Below are 21,587 nucleotides of genomic sequence, written 5' to 3'. Positions count from 1 at the left end.
GTTTCTACCTCTTATGAACCTCTGATGCAGTTTTCAATGCTAAGCAATTATCAATTACCAAACCTTCACTTCATATCACAGTACACAGTTGCATCCACATACAACTACAATGCTATAAATCTTTGATTCATATCCGGCTTTAATTTAAATACTAATTTATATCACTATTATTTCGAACTATTAATTTAAAACATTCAATCGATATACTTAGGCCACACTGTTCTTATTCACTTAAAAATGTTTTGCTGATTGTACATATTACACAGGAAATTTCTTACACCTGATTATATTAATAATTTACACGGTAAAACAACTTACCGGTACAATTCTATTTTGTTGGTTTGGAGGGCACCAGCCAGGTAAAGAAACAAGTTCTGATAATGCAGATGCAGCCAAAGCCCTCAACATTTTGTCTTTTGCATTTAGAAACTTTAAAAGTGGGCATGAGATTCCACACTCAGCAAATTTTTCACAACCTTTCCGGAGAGAGCAACAGGAAGCAGCAGCTAAACATAACTGTTGTAGAAGCTTCTTGTCATGCTAAAAAATAAAGTGTTAGAAGGAAACAAGTTAGCAGCCATATTAGAATAAATGCATATAACTTGAATAAAAAATGCAAGAAATATTAAAGAACTTGAAATAAAAAATAAATTTTCATGCTCTGAATTTTTAAGATTGTGAGAAGCGCTGAAATTTTAAATTCCATTTACACTACAGCCAAATTCCTTGATTCCCATTTCTATTAATTTCTTAAATTCAGCTGATCATAATTTTTCAGTGTGCCAACTAAATGAAGAAATAAGATGGTGCAAGTACAAAAGCGCTCCACAAGGCGTTGTTCCTGAAGAAAGTTCGTGACAATGTGTGAATATTTCGGTCGCAAATTTTAACTCTGCATAAAGATACAAAATGAAATGTTAAGTTTTTCAGGAGGGGAGGGGCTGAAAATGAAAACCAAAAAAAGTTTAAAATTGCAAAGCCTTGTTTATTCTTGCCCTCTGGTCACTGACGGATTCTTTCATACTAAGCTTTGTTCTATCATTTGTATCAGAACAATATGTACAAGGAGAAAGCTAAGCTTAGGGACAGAACATAAGTTTACCACGGTTATATAAAGAGACTCTTTTCGACCACCATGCCTACATAGAGCGTTAATTTAGGGAATCGATTTGCCCAAACTGTCGTTTTGACCAATTTTCCTTCCCCCTTCTCACCCGCGAAGGAGTATCTTTTTTTTTCCGTTTCCCTACTGTCCTACTAATCTCGGCTCTACGTGCCAGTTGGGGGGAACAACATGGCAGTTTTGGCCATCTCATCATTTTTTTATCTCATTAGTCTACTACCTTTGTTTTCAAATCGCTATCTACAATTATTAGTAAATTACTTTTTAAATAAACTTCGATTATAATAAAGTGATTCGATGCATAATTATTCAGAATCAGAAGAAATTTCGAAAAGAAAATAATCATGCCGGGAAAGTTTTACTCGAACAATGGATTCTGGAATGAATACGTAGAGATTCAAATCCGAAGATTTAGAAGTAGTTGCACTCGAACTTTACACTAAACTAAAGTATAATATCATACATAAGAGTACCACGAGAAGAAACTTGCCCATGTCTACATACCGTGGTGTTTGACAATCCCAGTATCCTCCGATAGGTAATCTTGTAAGCACATTCTCTATAACTGAATTCGCATTTGGATTCACTTATTTACAACCTTGGATGGGTTCTTTGCGTTTCTGCCCGCAATAAAATGAACAGGCTAAATCTTAGCAGGCCCTTTCAAACAGGCCAGCTCAAGCCTCTTCTCGCATTGATGTAGCTGGAGGGTAAGGGAAGAATTTGTTCAGGCATTGCATTCAGGGCACACCAAATTGATGTTTCGAGTTTTTAGAATGAAATTTTTTCTATTTTTGGCAAATAGAATGGGGTCCGAAATGTTCCATTGTCTCCGGGCGCTGAAGATCCTAGCTACAGTTCTTTCTTCTCACTATGGACAGACTATACTGGACACACACACAGAACATTGAAAGAATGTGAGATCTTTCTAAATGGTGTAATAAGAAACAGCCCGGTAACGCTAGGCAACATCTGAATCCTTATTTAGTCGAATTTATTTCCCGTAAATATGTCGTTGAAATAGTCATGAATAAACAAATGAATAATAATAACTTTCGGCTTACGTTTGTACGCAATTGGGAACATATGGCTTCCCGAAAGATGAATTATGTATGAGTACAGCTTCTTTCCAAACAAATATAATTTCCGAAAATAAGTCGAACTTTAGGTGTCTGTGTGTGATTATGGCAAAGCCTCGAGGGCTATCTGCCTAAAGGGAAGGATGCCTTCGTGGAGGACTTTCTAAGGGAAAGTAACTCGTATACACGTTACACATGGGGAAAACCACGAAAACGCCCATGCAGCCAGCCCGTTCACGGGATTCGAACCTCGGACCGAAGCTGGTGGGCTTGAACTTTAGGTATTTCAAATACTATTACTTTTATATCCGAACGGTAAGTTCTGTATTTATGTGCAATGAAACATATGGTTTGTTTTTTTATCATGTAACAAATTAAATAATTTTAATCACTAATGTATTATACTTCTGTTTCTTGAACTTAAACTGGCAACATTGCTTCATTAAAATAATGCGAGGGATTACGATACTTTTTTCTTCTTCACAAATGGCAGAACTTTCTTGTTTATATTTAATAGCATAGGTTATTTTGATTTTGACTACGCACAAAGCTGGAGCAAGCATTTGACGATTTTTTATGAATGGCAACAAACTATTTTTCGGTGCTCTATTAACAGAAAACTACCGTTTATTTTAAAGCTGACACAATTGAAATAGGATATTTGAAATTGTTAGGGCAAATAATGGAGGGGAAAAAATAACATGCCCATTGTTTTTCTTTGTTACAGATAGTTTCGTGATAGATATATAGTGGCGCTCATGAACACAGAAGCGGCCGACCCTCAAAATTTCAAATATTTGTCAAGATTTGAAATATTCAACAGCTGCTTTTAAGAAGCTTCATTTATCATCTAGAACTGCAATAGATAAACAAAAGTTCAATAAAACTATTGCCGGGAAATGTGCTCTGAAACATCTGAAAATTTTGCTTTCATTTTTGGGACACATGCATTGAAAGGAAACTGAAGCAACATACCTCAAATTTTCATTGAAATGACAGACAAATCGAGATTTCCAAATACTTCAAGATTCTTGGCAAAAGCTGATGTTTTATTTATGAAACAAAGATAAAATGCAGTGTAAGAAATCACATTTGTAAGAAAATCAAAGCCGCAAGGTGCAAAAAAACAAACCATAGAAATTTTGGTTTCAGAAGTCATTAGTAAAGATTATGCTGGTCAATGTCTTTGACTGCCAAGGTGTAATTAACCAGATATCCATAACCGGGTTACAAGCAGTAACAGATAATTTTTGAACAGTTTTGCAGTAAACTCTCTTTCAGTTAAACTGGATAATTGGTCTTTGCTACACAATAATGTCCCTTTGCATAAGGCAACTATCACTATGCAGTTTATGCCAAACATAAGATTAACTTAAATCGATTCCACTAACTTGCTGCATTTGCCATACCTCTTATACTATCGCAATGTTTTTTTCTCTAAAGTGAAACCTCAATTTAAAAAGTAAATTTTAAGACCACTTCTGAAATTCAAAATAAAGCTCAACCAGAAAATTACATAATTGTGCATGTTTTTGAAAATGACCAGACATTTTACAAATGACTTTAAAGATGTATAACTTTAAAAGGAACCTGCATACATAGCTAAATAGTGATAAAGTCGCCACTCTTCTATCTCTACATTTTACGAATTCAGTCTTGGAATTTTATAGAAACACTGAGTATACTAAACAACTGCAATTAAAAGCATTCCAGAATTAATTTAGAAAAATAAAATAATAAAAAACTTACAGTTTTCATAAGCTTCATTAGATGAGAAGCAACATCAAATTCAACAAGTACAGACAAAGCACCTTTGTCCTGGGCTAAATGATGAATCAAAGTACATGCAGGAATTAGCAGCTTTTTACAATTTGATGTTAATAAATCAATTATGCATTCAATTCCATCAAGTGAATTTTCCATCTGCATGTTTGCTTTCTGTCAAAATACAATTAAAAGAATTTTGACATTAATTATACTTAGATTAAGGAATCAGTGTAAAGAATTAAAAATTGAGAATAAAACCAAAATATAAATAAATATGAACACAAGTGTCCCTACCCTCACTCCCCCCTCTTTTTTATAGAAAAACAGAAATAGAAGCTGAGTGGACGTTTCTAGTTGAAGAACTGAAATAAAAACCCAATTTTGTTGTTGATTTTAGTCCTCCCAAATAATGCAACAAAATATGTCTATTACCTTATCATTTTTAATTGTACTTCCCCTTTCCCAAATAATATGCAAACTATCTTTCATTCTTAATGTTTTTCCTTTCCCTCAACAAACATGAAATTTTTACAATAAAACTTGTTATTGAACCAAGCAGCTATTTAATAAGTGTTTATAAAATTACCATGAATATATATTTCAGTAACATCAGAAATGAAACACGAAAGTTAACATCACACACACGCAAACCTAGATCTTGATTCAAACTCAAATGAATGACAATTCCTAATACCTCAATTAGATCAGACTGCCCGCATGTAGCCAAACAACAAATTAGCATTTTTCTTTTTGTTATTTATTCATTCAAATTATATTAAAAATTTAAATTGTTCCATTAGTCATTGCATTATACATTAATTTCTTAAATCAGAAATAGTTTGTTATATTAAGGGCTATACTATGCTCCCAATTTGTAAAAAAATGAAATTTGTTTAATAAATTTAAGAGCTAATTTACTGAAAGTGGAAATTTTGCAATTTTAACAGTAATTTCTTTAACAAATAAAACAGCCTGCTAAAATTCAAGAATTTATATATAGTACACATAGTTTTTCTTTGACTTCAAAAATTATTATCTCTTAAAAAACATAAAATCCAACATACTGCAGCTATTTAAAAGATGTAGGGTTACTTTTGTAGCTGGAAATTAAAGTTCTGAAGATCCTACTAGACAAGATAGCGAGTTATTGCTACGTCTTAAATAGTCACAAAAGTACTGAAGAAGGCTTAAGCTTTCTATTTTAATCTAATTTGAACATAAATGCATAACTTGCTCTTGTATATAGTACTGGTCAAAATGATAATAACTGGTTAATAAACATAAGATACCTTACAAAGACATATAAATGGAAAAATAACACAATATAAATGGAAAAATAACATAATATAAATGGGAAAATAACACAATATAAATGGAAAAAAAAACATACACTTCAATGGGCTCTAAAATTAATTCAGAGCATTTTCCACTGAATTTATTCCTCTTGATAAAAATCAATCCTAATCTTACATTTTTGAATATTTCAAAGAAACTTTTTTAAATTCTAGATAATGATAACACAGTTTATATTTAGTTTAACACTTAAAATAAATCCATATTTTTAAAGCACTGTTGAAAGTAAACAAAATAAGTTCTGCTACTTTAAAATGTTTCAATATGCAGTTTTATTTATAGAAACTAAAACCGAGCTTGTCTAGTTTTTGATTTCACATTTTACGACAGCAAAACAAATACTATTCAAAATTGACTAGAACAGAGATGAAATTAGAGAGATTTCTGTTTCATTTCATGAAAACAAAATATTTAAGTACAATATGGAAAAGTACAGAAAACAATTTCGTTTCTAATCCATGAATAATGGAAAATTTAATACATTAATAATACAACCTTCATATTCTTTAATATTGTGCACAAAGAAGAGGCTGCACTGCTCTGAACATGAATATCAGAATTTTTCAAACAAGACCATACAAGCTGAACAGCATTTAAATGGATATATTGGCTAAAAATAAAATAACGCACATTAAAAATGCAGCACAACACTATGTAAAAAAGATATATAGATATATGAAAAAGTATGTTAGTTACCTATTCAAACACAGAAGCTCCTAATTTTCTCGCAGTCAAGAAGGAACTTAACTACAGAACATTTCAAGTGGAAGTACAAAAACAATTGAACTGCATTTCTACTTACATAAAGTTTGCTAAAATTATCAAAATTTATACATCTTCATTAAATACATTACCTGTGCTCTGTATCGTTAACAAAAACCTTGTTAAATATCACTCAGTTTTAATAAATTCTGTAATACTAAATTTTATAATTCTTCACTTACTTAGATACTTGAACTGGATTGTACTTATATCCTCAAAATAACCGAAGATACAACAGTTTTTTTCTTACATATAGATTTTCACACTAGTGGAAAATACTCATTTGTACACTCGCACACATATATGTGCACACACAACAAGGTGTCCATAAAAGTCTTTAACCGGTCTTTATTTTCAAAACCATTGGTCGCATACATATACTTCCAATTACAAAATGTTTTAAATGATCCAAATATTCATTTTTTGGCATTTTTACATTTAAAGACACCAAATGTGTAAAAATTACTAAATCCAACTTTTTATACATTCTTCTGATCGATATGTTTATATTTAGGAAAATTTTACATTCATAAAAAAAAAGGTTGACTCATACGGCAAAAATCGACAAAAATATATGATATTAAAATCGAAAGTTATATTCAGGGACTGTAGTTAAGTGAAAAGCAAAATGTTCGCTTTCGCACACCGCACATACCTAAAAATAAAATACCAATTCGGAGAAAGGCTTCTGTTGTTAAGAGTGAAAGTAATGAGTATTTCTATGCATATTTTATTGTGAAAAATATTGCTTAACATATTTTTTTTAATTTACAGAGCCTTATAGAACTCGAGTTCTAGAAAAAAATGGCAGGCTTCAGTATTGGCACATAACCATTTGTAATATTATTTAATTAAATATGAAAAATATTTGCATTATATTGAATTTTTGAATGACTGTCATATTATGATTCTTAAAAAAGTAATGAAACTTCATGAGAGTACTAATAACGTACTTTTAGACTGATAACATTAATTTCTTGGGTGAAAATTCTTTCGGCATACCAAATGTTAAAATACTACAAATTAAAGACTCTAGTAAATCATAAAACAATATCACTGAATGGCATTTAAAGGGGAGAGAAACACCAGCGTCGAATTATTCTAATTTACTTATTAAACTACCCCTCGCTGAACGAACTTACGAAGCTAACTAACATGCTAAATCTACTGATAATACTGATCATAATACTGATATTTATATATATATATATAAAGATTAAAACTGAAGAATATTGATTAATAAATAAATGCTTTTAATGCCGCACAAATTCTAGGAAATTACTTAATTAAGAATGCGATAAAATATACACAATTAATATAAAACAAGAGTAGTAAACTCTCTAACAAGAAGACACAAATTAAAAACAATTGATGCAAAAACCTGGAAAACAAAACTTAGAATAAAAGTAAATTAACACAAAATAATAAATTAAACATCATTAAATATTAAACAGCAATAAATAGCAGCGTATAATTCCTTGGTCTTTGTCAAGGAGCAGCCAAAAGAATTACCAATAGTGCCGATTTCCAGCCTTGTAAAAAAATCTTCTTATTTTTAATGTTAGTATCAAAGTTTGCTTCATGAATGTTAAACCTTAGGTTCTATGATTAAATCCATAGCCAACATTATGACAATAACAACATTTGTCTCTGTCAAGAAAATAAATTTTTAAAATTCGTTGAGAATTTTCCTAAATACATTATTACAGGAACCTTCGAAATTATAGAAAAGCCAAAACTTTCAGAAGTCTTATAAGCAAAAAATTAGCATTAGAAAACGTTTTGGCAACTGTGTTTACAATATTAACCAACACATTGCCAAACTCCGTAATAAATTTGGACTCAACGTTTTGGAATGAAAAAATAATATTTTTAAATTTATTAAAAAAGAAATTTTTAAAAGTATTAAATTTCAAAATTTTATAATAAATACCCAGAAATTCATAATGACATCAAAATATTAAAAAGTCAGTTTTTAATTACATCCATTGATAAAACACACACGAACTTTTGCAAAATTTGAAAAACATTTTATTTTAAAATTATTCAAAAAAAACTTTGTAAGCCATCCAATTACAGTGAGAAATCCATTGCCAACAAAATGTTTGCTTTCCATAAAAAAATAAAAAATTTCAAATAAATCTTACTATGACAAGTTTTCTCATCTTTAAGCCTTTTCTAAGTTTCATACAATACCAGTTAAATTCAGATTTCATTGCAAATGATACTAAATATAAAAGAACGCCGGCTTTTGTTTTAAGAAAACTCTACAAAATGCTTATAACCACATTGACAGCAATACTAAAAATCTACAAAACAGTTACTGGATTACTAAAAATAATTAAAAGATTATAAAAACCATTAATAATTTCAAAAGCTATGATTTTGAAAACATTTACTCCTCTCTTCCATTAAATGAAACTAAAAACAGTTGTATTTCCCTTAATAAATGAAAAGTAATTTCTTACTAACACTAAAATTCCTTCGTCTTCAGAGCCTTTGGCTAGTGTTTCATTAATATTTATTATCAAAGGTACGTAAGTTGTTTGAAGAAAGTTCACAATAATGTCAATTACATTTGTCTTTTTTATCATATCTCGCAAAGCAGTGCTAGAAAAACACATGCCAATTGTTCCAACAATATAAGTTTTAATCTGAAAATAAACAAGTATTCTAATAATAATCATAAAGAGATATATATATAAATACAGATATCGAATATAATATTTTTCTTAATGTTTAACAATCCATTGGGGAATTATTTTATGTAAATATTGACAAGAATGAATTAATATGCACTGGATTACATTACAAACATATTATATGAAGGAAACTAATTAAACAAATCCACAAAAAATTCACTTTATTGAAACAAAAATTCATAAAATTAGTATTTATTACCAGTGTAAACCATGAATTTAAAAAAGCTGACTATCATAAGAAAAAAGTGTTAATTCTTCAGAATGACAACTTGGCACAATTATAAACAAATGATGACTTGTCTTGATCAAAGTAAAATTATATGGTTACAATAAGAAAAACGTTTTTTTTTTCAATTAAAATTACGAATTTTAATATTTAACATAGTTCTGAGACTTTCTGATTTATAGCCTGGCATCTCTATTGACCTAAAAAGAAATTTAAATGGGCTCACTGCTTTCAGAACTAATAAGCTACTCAGTTTTGTTTTGTAACAGCTAAATGTCAAATATGGGTACTAATAACTAAAAACTGGGCTAATATATTTATTGCTTTTACAATTAAACTCAGAGGAAAAGATTTGATTTAATTTCTTTAGGAAAATAAATGGATTCAAGCAATTGAAACATTTCTGAAAGTGAAAAAAATTCACTTCTTTTATTTTCAGCTCAGTTAGTAGGAGAGACAATTAAATTTTCAAGCGAACTGTGCCGTTTGTATACTACATTCAGTCAAAATGGACTATTGTCCACATTAGATAGATATCCTTCAAAGGTTAAAATTATGGTCATATCCAACTGCAATGTATTAACAAAATTTGTCGTAACAATAACATTTAATGAATATTTGAGACGTTATAAAATTCTCTGCTCCTATTTGCTTTGAGTTTAGCTACAGAAATGATATTATACCTGCGCTAAAACTCGAAAGCCGTTAATTTGAATCTGCAAATTAACTGATTTGCTCCGTTAACGTGCGGATTCAAGAGTTTTCCGCATTTCACTTAGGTAACATTCACATTAACAGCTTACGTATCATTGAAAAGTTCAAAAGTCTGTTTTTCTCATTTTCTTTCCCTACTCCTTCCCCATTTTCCTCCAAATTTAGCTTGGATTCGCCAGCATCTTGTCGCTGGTTGTTTTTATTTTTCATAATTTGCGTCGGCTGCCAGTGCCTAGCATAGCTAATTCTGTTTCAGATTCGTTTGAGCCTGTTAGCACGTGAATTTGTGTCGTGATTTTTTTTAATTAAATATTTATCTCCAAGCAAGCACCGAATTGGTGAGTAAAATGAAGAAAAGATTCTCCGCAAACCTCTTTACCGAATATTCAGAATCTAATAGCGTTTTAATACGAAACGAAAGTATTATCGAAGATGTGAAGCGAATAAAAGTTTCCAAGAATAAAGAGTCATCTCGAGATTATAGAAGAATTCGAAGGTATAAATGTGTTGACTGTTCAAGGCTGTGAAAAACTCATTGAGCCGTTGTCAAATGCGCGAAAAAGTGTGAAATACTATGCCGAAAAATTGTTTAACATATTGCATTCCATTCATGCATCACTTGGCCACGGTGGAAGAGAGAGAATGATTAAGCAATTAAATACACTTTACAGAACATAACTTAAGCCCAAATTAAAATGTTGCTTGATTTATGGAATCTTGTCAACAAAAACAAAAAAGTGCTAAAAAAGATATTGTTGTAAAGTCGATTATTTCATCGCATTTCAACAGCAGATGCAATGTGGATCTCATCGATAATCAATCTCAATCAGATGGAAAGTTTAAGCTTCTTCTCGTATACCAAGAACACTTAACAAAATTTTTTGCATTGAAGCCTCTAACATCAAAATGGGCGGATGAAGTAGCCTGTAATTTGCTTCATATTTTTCTCCTTTTCGGCGTTCCAAGAATTTTGCATTCTGATGAGGGACGCGAATTTCGTAATCAAATCTTAGAATGTGTAACACAGTTGTGGCCAGAAATCAAAATGGTTGATGGCAAACCTAGGCACAGCGAAAGTCAAAGAAATGTCGAACGAGGAAATCAAGACATCGAAAACATACCCACTACTTGGATGGCTCATAATCAAAATAACAAGTGGAATGAGGGTGTACGATTTGTACAATACATGAAGAAGCGTGCCTATCATTCTGCAATTAAAAGAAGTCCATATGAAGGCATGTTCGGTTGCCCCGCAAAAGTAGGACTGCCTTCTTCTATTAGACCACAAAGTTTATGACATTCGATAAATACTGTGATACAATGCATTCAAAAATTCGATAAATACTGAAGAAGACATTGAAAAAATAGAAGATTCACAAGAGAATGTGATTATGGGATCACAGTCAAATCTTACTCAAGATGACATTCTGTTATTTTCTGCTTCTTCATTATCACCTATAGAAATACAGGAACTTTTCGATAGTAATTTTAACTGCCTTCTCTACCGTTGATACAGTTATGAAGAGTATTCAGTTACCCTGCGCCTCCAAGGAATCACTTCTGCATGTTGAAGAAATCATTAGTGAGATACCCTCAACAGTGAATTACCTTTCGCTTCTTCAGCAGAATCGCCATCACAGATTCGTACACAGCCTGTAAAGAGGACTGTGCAAGACATGGCCTGTGCTCAAAAGCAGCATCAGGTGCTCACACATGTAAATCGTGTGATATATTTGTTCGCGTAAATAGATCCTAAAGAGAAAGGTAAGAATGTATTGTCGTACATACGTAAAAATTATGGATTAGAAAATACATTGTGATGAAGCCAAGAAAGGTTTAGAAAAGCAAACAAAGAAATTGTGAGTAGTTTTTAATGCAAAGAACTCAAATGTCGATGAAGGTGTCACTGTGAGAATTAAAGTACCCGAACTAGACAGAGCGAAAACTGATGCCCGCTCGATTTTGGCTGTGGTTCTTAGTAAAACAGAGGATGGCTTTCATAAACTTGGTACTAAAACAGGCATTTTAAAACAAGCGTAAGCAAAATCTGAATTCACTGTTTGCAAAGAGAAATTTTTAACGAAAGAAGATATCCCTGCTTCAGAAATATCTTTCAGAAATTCTATTCTTTTATGCTTCAGCAATAAAACAATCCCTTGGTACTCGGCAGGGTTTCAAAAAATGTGATTGCAAATTCACGAATAAGTGTGCTTGTTGCAAAAACCAATTGCTATGTAATTCAATGCGTCACCAGTCTTTAAATTGCACTAATAAGTAAGCATAATTTTATCACAAGTTTTGCAAATTCATTTCCTTAATTGTAATATTTTAAATATTGATTCTATCAACTAATATGCTGACTGTTTGATTATATTAACTCGGTTTTTTTAGATATGAATAATAAATAAATAACGTTAAACTAATTTAAGCATACAGAAACGTTGCTCTTGTTACTGCAAATATATTATTTTCACTGCAATAAGTGTAGGTAATGAACAAGGTAGATGAACAAGTACCTAGTAGGTAATGTGCAGATTATCTAGGTAAGAAACAATTTTCGACACTTTAACGGATCACTTTAGTTAATCTGCACATTACCTAGATAATCTGTAGAATAACAGTTTTTTTCCACTTAAGGCGGTAACACATCTACTTTTTTCTTACTTTCCAGTCTAGCCAAATAGAAATTAAGAGGACAAATTATGAAAGTGCCTTTTAACCTAATTCACAAATTTTAGGTAAAAGTTATCTCGCATCAGGAAGAAGACAATTTCCTAAATTTTTGTGGATGTGTTGCTGACGTTGCCCCTTAATGAAAAAAAGAAACATTCTCTAACATTAATTAACTATTTTATATCTTTCTCACATTAATAATACTTTTTAAACTCCCCTCTTAAAACATTGCACGTTCAGGCATAGCAATTAAAATAATACCCTTTTACTATTACCAAAACCAGATTTAAATTACAGTAGAATCCCCGTATCCGAGGATAATTCGTTCCAAGCCTTATCGCGGGTAATAGCGAACGCATGTAAAATAGGACATTCATACATAAATTTGAAGAAACTTAATTGACGAATTTGGCACACTAAGACATTATCAATATTAATAAGTAATAATAAAACATAATGCACATTGTGGTACTTCATGTATCATAATTTTAATCAAGTAATTAAAAATTTACCTTACATTATAATATGCTCTTTCTCTTGCTCGGGTGCATTAAGTTAAGAAGTCTGAAAATTTAAGCTGATCCATAAAAGATGAATCACTAAGACATACAGTTCCTGTATTGTGTAGTATAATGAACTTTTTTAAAAGGTGGTATGAATAATAATATTTCTTTATTCGGTAACGAGATCAGAAAATATTTTATGGCTGCAAGTTTTACAATGAAAATTATGTGTGTATACCAGTACGTAACATACAATGAGGAAATTTCATTTTTGAAAAAGGTATTAACTTTTTGTGGGATTCAAAGACATCAGTAGCTATGCGACTACAGTATAATATCTAATAATGAGGAGAGGAAGTACGATAATAGTGTGGACATCATGATGGTATGTTTGTATAAAATTGAGGAAATTAATAAGGATCTTCGAAGTCGCCTTCTTAAGGCGCTGAAGAAAATCATATTTAAGGCTTCAATACCATTAAATATTAAGGCTCAATACCATATTCTGCTTTCAATACCATTTTATCGCCCTTGTGGTAAGTAACCTTTGTAGTTTGTGGTGCCACAGAAATTAACATGAATGTTTTAGGAAGTGCCCAAAAAACTAGATTTAATTAAAGCGCCAAACTGCCACTAAATTAAAAGCAAGAATTAAATAGAAAATTACCAATATTTACATCGAAGTGTTACAATAAATTACGGTGCATAAAAATAGGGGCAATATACTCAATAGCTCAAGTACAGCCATTATCACGAAATCAGTAAAATACACTTACTGCTTTTCTTCCATCTCGTATTTGTAATTCAAAACCTCTTCTTGTTTGAAAACAGGACCAATAAATGACTCAATAAATCATTTCCATATATTTTAGATCAGCTTCCTCCAAAAATTTGTGTACTACTATCATTTTTATTCCTTTCAAAGACTGTATGAAGCTTAATTTATTTCATAATAAACCAGTAATACCTTAATTTTTAGTTACTTACAGATAAACATCTAAAATGAAGATTAAAGAACTTTGAAAGCATGTTAAATTAAAACAATAATACAAACCTGTACAGGTTGATTTTCCAGTAACTGGATAAAAACAGGCATTACACCTAATGTTTCAAGCTGCTTTATGTAGATGTGAGTTTTGGAGCACTTCCATATTATTCCAGATATTAATGTCATCAGAGCTTCATTCTTATGATGGCTTTTATTGGATAATATCTGGAAAAACTCTGCTAGAAATTCTTGCTTGTGAAAGGGCTTAAATGCTTCTTGATCTTCAGCACACTAAATATATACGTAATTAATAGACTATAGAACATATTTCAGAACAGGAACTGAACAATTAATATTTATTTATTCATTTAATGGTGCATTATTTTGTAAGTAACTTTCATAATGTGCAAGTTTCTTAATATATATGTAAGATAAAAATATATGAATCAAAATTATAGTTTAAACTATAAACATTAATTCTTCCTCTCTATTCTAAAATCGTAATAACTTCTCTGCATTGCGTCATTTCTAGATCACTCTATGGCCCGCGCAGCTCTGATGACGTAATAATTGGGAACTGAAACTGCCTTTGTAAACCAAAACTTTTCTCTTTGCCGTGCTTCCATCTTTCATAACTACGCACTTCAGCTTTTGCTCTCTACTGTGCTCAGATGTAATTTCGCTGGCTTGCTTTGTATCTCAACAATATCAAAAATGTAAATCTTCTGTGGAAAGGCACGACTAGAGTGCCAAGTGATTGTGGCCACAAATATCAGTTGCAAATAAAAAATGGAATTAAAACTGCCTCGACTTCCAAGTTCTTTCGATATTACCAAGTTAGCATTACTAACATACTACGCAATCAAAATCTTCTTCAATATGGGTCTAATCACACATCTACAGTGTTCCGTCTTTGATTTGCTCTTATTATGACATATATGTTGTTATCAAATAATTAATGCAAGTGCTTTTTCTGTCATGAGCGAGTAAGTAGCATGAGTTGTAAAAAAATCTCTGTTTTTTAGAAAAATCGAGCCCTAAGGCGAAACAAAATGCATAATTAACTATATATACAGCTTGATGCATAGCTTTTACAATGCACTAGCTATGATACATCTCAAGTACTTGAAAAGAATTGCCAGTTTCAAATGTTACAAATATTACACTATTTTGAAGACAATCTTGTAAGCAAATCTAATTATTTTTAGATTTAAAACATTAGCTTTGTTTTACATGTTTTCAATCACAGTATGGAAACGAAATGCAGGCTGATAAGCATTTTCCTTTGAAAACTACAGTACATCATTTATGAAAGGGGAAAAAAGAAACTCATCAAAATTTGGAGCATAGTTAGTTACTGGATATTAGATATATTTAAAGATATGCAGGTAATCAGAGCAGGCAGAAGTAGGCCTGCAAGGTCTTCAACGCAGGCAGCGCCAAGGGGCACCAACAGGCACTTCTTTGGCAGTAATCAACCACATGAACTTTTATTAATAACTAAATATTCGCAAACACATATTTGGAAAATAACTACAACAAAAAACTGTGTAATGATAAAAATTGTGTTTAATGCAAATATGTAATGTAAAATATCTTTAGAATGAATTACTGTGATACTTTTAAGCACAGAAAGTAGGTAAAATTTCTTTGTGTAGCATGTCACTTCGCATAGAATTGGTGAATTTTCATTTCTTTATTTTAAAAAACGAGATACATCGTACCACCTCTGTCACATAATCAAGCGTTAAAAAAGCAGCTGGAAAATGGATGGTTAATATGTTAACTATAATTCTTAAAACTTTTTACAATTTACACTAATAAGAGTAATTCATATTTTGCGAATCCATACTTCTAACAGGGTCCAGATGGAATATTAGATGGAATACAGATCATTTGAGTTTAGATGGAATATAGATCATTTGAGTATAATCCTCGAAACAACTATGACGAAAATATGAAGTAATTAAAACATAACCTTGCAAATATTCTTAAATTATATGCTATGACATAAGAAAGATACGCTAAATCGCCGCGGATGAAAATATTCTTATGTTTAGAAAATATTTTGTTTGAGAAGTTCACCCTGCTCTCTGTCTGGACAGTTTTCAAACAATTGATGAGATGTACAGCAACTTAGAATATTGAATGAAAGGGAGTAATGCGATTCAGAACCGGCGCCATCATACCATGATAAGTGGAATTTAAAATATTGAGTCACTACTTTGGACAGTATGAGCATTAACTGCACCAGTGTGGAGCTTTTATCTGGACACTAAGATGAATTAATAATTTATTAACATATTTTATTTACTGATTGTACTTGGAAATATAGTATAGTGAGCAAAATGATAGATATGCATATTGATATAGTACATCAATTAAGCAAAATTGAATTATGAGCTAGTCTAAATTAAATTTTTAGAAGATAAGAAAATACTTAACTTCTCCATTTAAAAAAAAAAAAAAAAAAAAAAAAAAAAAAAGGCCTCTTTTTTTTTTTGCTCTGGGAGACACAACTTTTTCATATTACCTACATTTCAAATAAATTCATGAAACACATTAAAGAAATAAAATTCTAGTGAATGGTGAAAAAAAAACCTTACTATGAAAATAAGATCAGAAGCAGCCTGTTTCATTTCCATATCAGTTGAATGCAAATGATGTAATACATCTTGCAGCATGTTGGAACCAATAACCTGTTTTCTGAAAGATACCTGTTAGAAATATATATATATATAAGTAAAGACGTTAATCAATCGTAATAGAATAGAGGTAGACAGAAAATATATAAAAGAGCAACCAAAAAATGAAAAAAAACTAACAATACATAATATCAAAAAATTCTGTCATATGCTCTCGTTATTTGCGAAAATGACACTTCAGACTGGGAAGAAATGCTGTAGACGAATAAATATCAATTTTAAATACATCCTAAACCACAATACATATTGACTGACCAATTACGCAGCTCCTTAATTTATTTCGTTGATCAAGTTGTTTTTAAATATACATTTTAAAGAAAAGCTTCAAAAGGAAAAAGAACTGAATGATTTTCCAAGCCTCTGTTAACTTGCAAAATTAAGTCTTTCCTTTTGTCCTAGCTTGCTTAGCTTGACCAATTCAGGCAATTGCCAAGTTTATTTCTTTGATTAAATAGTTTTTAAATAATATTAAAAGTAAAAGGAATTATATTTTTGTTCCCACATTAATTAAATTACTGAATTTAAAATTATCATCGATTTTTGTTCTATCTTTTACAGGAAAAAGCCATACTGGGGACATACGGCATATCGAACATTTATCAAAAATTTATTATTTATAATGACATTAATATTTGCTTCTCAATTGAAATTCCCCGCTTATTCACTGAAGTCAGGCTTATTCACTCTTCAGTTTTAAAGGCAGCAAAATCCCCCAGCGATCCAGTGTCCTATCCTCCGAAAAGCTTGCTCTTCTCTCTGAGCAAGGTTGCGAAGTATATTATTCTCTAAAGCAGCGGTTCCCAACCTTTTGACTAATAGGTACCATCTAAACAAAAATTGAAAACCTTTAGTACCACCACTACAAAGTACTACTACCACCACCACTCTTGAACAAAGTTCAGATCGCATAAATGTACGCGTGTTAGAGAAAAAACGCATTAAAAACACTTTGCTTCTTTGCGTACTAACTATTTTTCTCTTGCGGCGCAACCCCAGTGATACGCGTACCACCGGTTGAGAACCCCTGCTCTAAAGGTTCGTACAGTACTCGGATGACAATAACGTCATAACTGCTGAGCACTATGGATTCAACCATGCATCAGCAGCATCAGGTGATGAAATGGACACCATATGGCTTGCAGAACAGGAAAACTACAGGTGCCATATTTCTGGACGTGGCAAAAGTATATGTCTGGGTTTGGCTGGAGGGTCTTATCTACAAACTCATAGGCCTGGGATTACCAAGCTACATCATGCACATAACTTATTCCTATTTGCATGACACACACTTTTTCGCTCGGGGTTTCGCTGCATGACACAAACTTTTCTCGCACTTGTTTGATCCGTGGGCCCTATGCTTTACAATATTTTCAGGAACGATATTCCATACACAGAAGACACCACACTGGCTATAGAAATACTCATCCAAAGCGTATCTCTCGGCTCAGTAACACATGTGTTGCAAGTACATATCCATGCACTGGATTCCTGGCTCCAATTCTGGAAAATTAAGATTAATGTTGAAGAATCTGATGCTATCTTATTCATGAAGAAAATGAATCTGTTCGAGGATGAGCAGATTTGGATGCATAACCCTCCTATCCCCTACACCAAGCAAGTCTAGTATTTAGGAATTAACCTTGATCAGCATCTCATATGGAAGACCCACAATGCACAGGTTAAATCTACGTAAAGACACTTGTAAAGCTACACTGTCCTCTTAATAGCTCGAAACCGCGTTTTACCCATAGATAATAAATTACGCATTTATAAGACTGCTTCCTATTCTCACGTATGCCTCTCCCGTCTGGGATTTTGATTGTGATGCAAATTTTAAAGCATTGCAAATTGCTCACAATTCAGTTTTAAGGTGAGCTATTTACTACCACCGGTTCATAAGGAATGAAGCAATACATAGAGAATATTAAATCAAATGCATTCGTATGTTTATGGCAGCGCTGACCAACAGGTTCTTCAATTCCATACCATGTGTTGGAAACTCAACAATATCAGCTGTAAGGTAGGACTTTAATAGTGAATTTAACAGAAGACGTCCTCTTGCTATTTTCGCCATGTAACTTAATTTTCCCACATTCACTATTGGCCATTTTAAGTTATTCTTGTTTCTCCCTGCTTTCTCTAATTGCCTCTGCTGCTTACTTCACCTCTCCTTCTAGTCTCCCGCTTTGTTTGCTTGATAACGTATGTGACATTTTATTTGTAGCACGCCATCCTGTACGCCTTCTTTTTCCTTAAGAGTTCGCCCTCTGATTGAGGAACTCTCCGTGTCTGATTTGTCCCCCCAGGCAGTACAGCAGTTTGAAATCCCACCTTGCAAAAATGTAGAAATCCATCTTCTTGGTGTTTTCCACCATCACGCCAAAATAATAACAAAATCGTCTGCAGACAACATTTTGCTGAGCACAGGCATAGACATAGCAGTTATGTTCACATATATACAGATGGATCTAAATAAACTGGTCATGTTGTGATGGCATTAATAATTGGGGACCGCATGGAAGGCAGACGTTTGTACCACGCTTCCTCAATCTTTACATCTGAATTAACTGCTACATTTTATGCATTTTTTTTTTACATATCAAAGTTATGCCATAAAAAGTTCATTATTTCTACAAACACATAATGTGCATTAAAAGATTTAGAAGCTTTTTCCAACATCCAGAATCCAGTATTAGTTGATGTTTTTAAGTTTAGTATAAACTTGACGAGTCGTGGATATGAAATTATGTACTGCTAGGTTTCCGGGCATGCAGGAAAAAACAGTAATGAGCTGGCAGATATCACAATGAAATCTGCTGTTGAACTGTCCAGTCGCCTCATCCCTTTCACAGATATTAGTAGTGTCAACAAACAGAAGATCCTGAAAAAAAATGGCAGCGACTTTGGGACATTCAGCCTCATAACAAGTTGACAAGTGTAAAACCTAGAGTAGAACAATGGGATTCTACTAGAAATCGTGAGGAGGAAGTTCTTTAGACTCGTCTTAGAATTGACCATAGTAGAGTTACACATAACTACCATTTGAAAGCTGAGAATGAGCCTTTGTTCGAATTGTAATGCTTGTCTATCAGTCCGTCACATTTAAATTGAGTGCCCATATTTTAATAGTCTTCATCAGAAGTATTTTAATAGCTGTGACTTATCTCTTGACCGATTAATCAGAAGAGAGGTCAATTGTAATTTATTTTATTATTTAAAAGAGATTGGCTTTTTATTACTTAATCTGATCTGATTTTAAGGTTGTGTACTGTATTTTAATATTTACCACTTTTGTACTTTTACCTGGTTTCTATGCTACTTCAACCTCTGGACTTCGTACATTTGTTCTCCTCCCTATGTTATTCATTAGTAATGTATGATTTATCAAATTAGATCACACTATCTCTTCTTTGACGTATTATAATTATCTGTGGTTTTTCGCCAATAATTTCACTCACTCACTCACCGCTTCCAGCCTCCAATCAGCGTGCAGTAGTTTTTGTCGCAGTTTTAAATATTCTACTGCCGGCTCACCTACGTTTGCATACTACTGCTGATGGTCACCTGAGTTGGTTGGACGAACGATTTACAATTACTGTTTCTGAAAGTGCTATCATAATTGCTGTCGTATCTTCGAGAAACGCTATGTTCAAACATGATAGAAAATCGCTCGACAGGGGCGTAGCTAGAGGAATTGAAGGGGGAATATCTATTACCGGGCGCAGCATCCAGGGTGCGCCGAACTCATGTAACGAATTTATAGAATGAAATGTTTTCCATTCTTGGCAAACAACAGGGGTGCGAGATCTTCAGCTGTCCCTAGGCACTGAAAACCCCGGCTACAGTTCTATCACTCAACAACATATACTCCGGCATAGCGCAATCGGGCGGGAACCTTGTTTGCGCAATTCGCCTCAATCCTATGGTTTTGTCTATCGTGTTATTTGGCGGGGGGGGGGGCGAAATAACTTCAAAAGGCACAAAAATAATGACAAAAGTTAGATTTACTCCGTATGTTCTTATTCATATAAGCATGAAACATTACACTCGTTACTTCAAAGAAGAATATATAATTTCAAAATTATTCATGCAAAATAAGAAATAATCTGTTTTGCTCGTCTTGTGCTCTGTTTGAGATAAAATGCTTTCAAATAATTACTTTATGGCATCCATCAGATTAAAAAAATTATTTATTTATTATGGTAAGACCATTCTGACTTCCTCTCTTTATTCAATTTCCATATGCTCATCAGAGCATTTTAACCATTATTGTACTCATTCTTCAAATTATACCATTAGACTTCTAATTCAAAGTGCAAATACCCTGTCAAGACGATCTGGAAGTGTCCAGTATCTTCGTGAACTTAAACAATTGCTAGTACTGAATTTCACATTTTTAAGAGACCATGACAACTGCCCGTGCGCCGTCATCTTAGAGAGGCTAATAATTTGTCTTCAAACTTAGTCCCCTTCGGTAAAACCACCGACACGTCATTGCGGAGATAATTTGTTGCCCAAAATTTTGGGATTGTAACCAAACGTTCTGAAAAGGTGCATTTAGTCACGATGAATTGTTCGAGCATACTAAACTCAAATAAAAATTAGTGATGGTGATAACATTTTGAACATGGTTGCCATTTCGTTTTAAAATCATATCATACTTATTGGAATAACCTTTACAAGCAAAATCCTAATGTCACGTGTATGATGCTCAAGACAGTTATCAACGACGGGCGCAATCTTGAACTCCTTTCAACAATGAACTACTTGGGCTTATTCGTTGCTGTCAGACAAGTGAGAGAAGTTACAACAAAACATAACCTTTAAAATGCGAAACTATGAAAAACATCCACACAGCTTTATATCAGTAGTAATCAATGTTTAATGATCGTTAAAAGAAATCAATATTATAGTTTACATCACCCACATGTGATGTTGTCACATGATATTGTGAAAAATTTCCATAAACCTTAGTCCTTGCTTTTACTCTGC

General features: G+C 32.4%; 1 protein-coding gene across 4 annotated transcripts in view; it reads right to left on the bottom strand.

Annotated features, from left to right (window-relative positions):
- LOC118204277 (armadillo repeat-containing protein gudu-like) overlaps positions 1–21,587 on the bottom strand; it is a 67,512-nt gene that overhangs the window by 9,723 nt on the left and 36,202 nt on the right. For all 4 annotated transcript variants that reach the window (XM_085807746.1, XM_085807748.1, XM_085807749.1 and 1 more), the window contains 6 exons: positions 16,497–16,607; positions 13,957–14,181; positions 8,557–8,738; positions 5,818–5,932; positions 3,952–4,140; positions 319–540 (listed from right to left, as the gene is read on the bottom strand). In XM_085807746.1, the coding sequence (XP_085663872.1) occupies positions 319–540; positions 3,952–4,140; positions 5,818–5,932; positions 8,557–8,738; positions 13,957–14,181; positions 16,497–16,607 (1,044 nt within the window). The remainder of the gene's footprint in view (positions 1–318; positions 541–3,951; positions 4,141–5,817; positions 5,933–8,556; positions 8,739–13,956; positions 14,182–16,496; positions 16,608–21,587) is intronic.

Source organism: Stegodyphus dumicola, chromosome X1 (assembly GCF_044657685.1).
Source record: "Stegodyphus dumicola isolate Sdum_Otavi_A_Nest chromosome X1, ASM4465768v1".
NCBI lineage: Eukaryota > Metazoa > Arthropoda > Arachnida > Araneae > Eresidae > Stegodyphus > Stegodyphus dumicola.
Note: the sequence above shows the minus strand (reverse complement) of the source record. Positions and strands in the feature narration are given on the sequence as shown.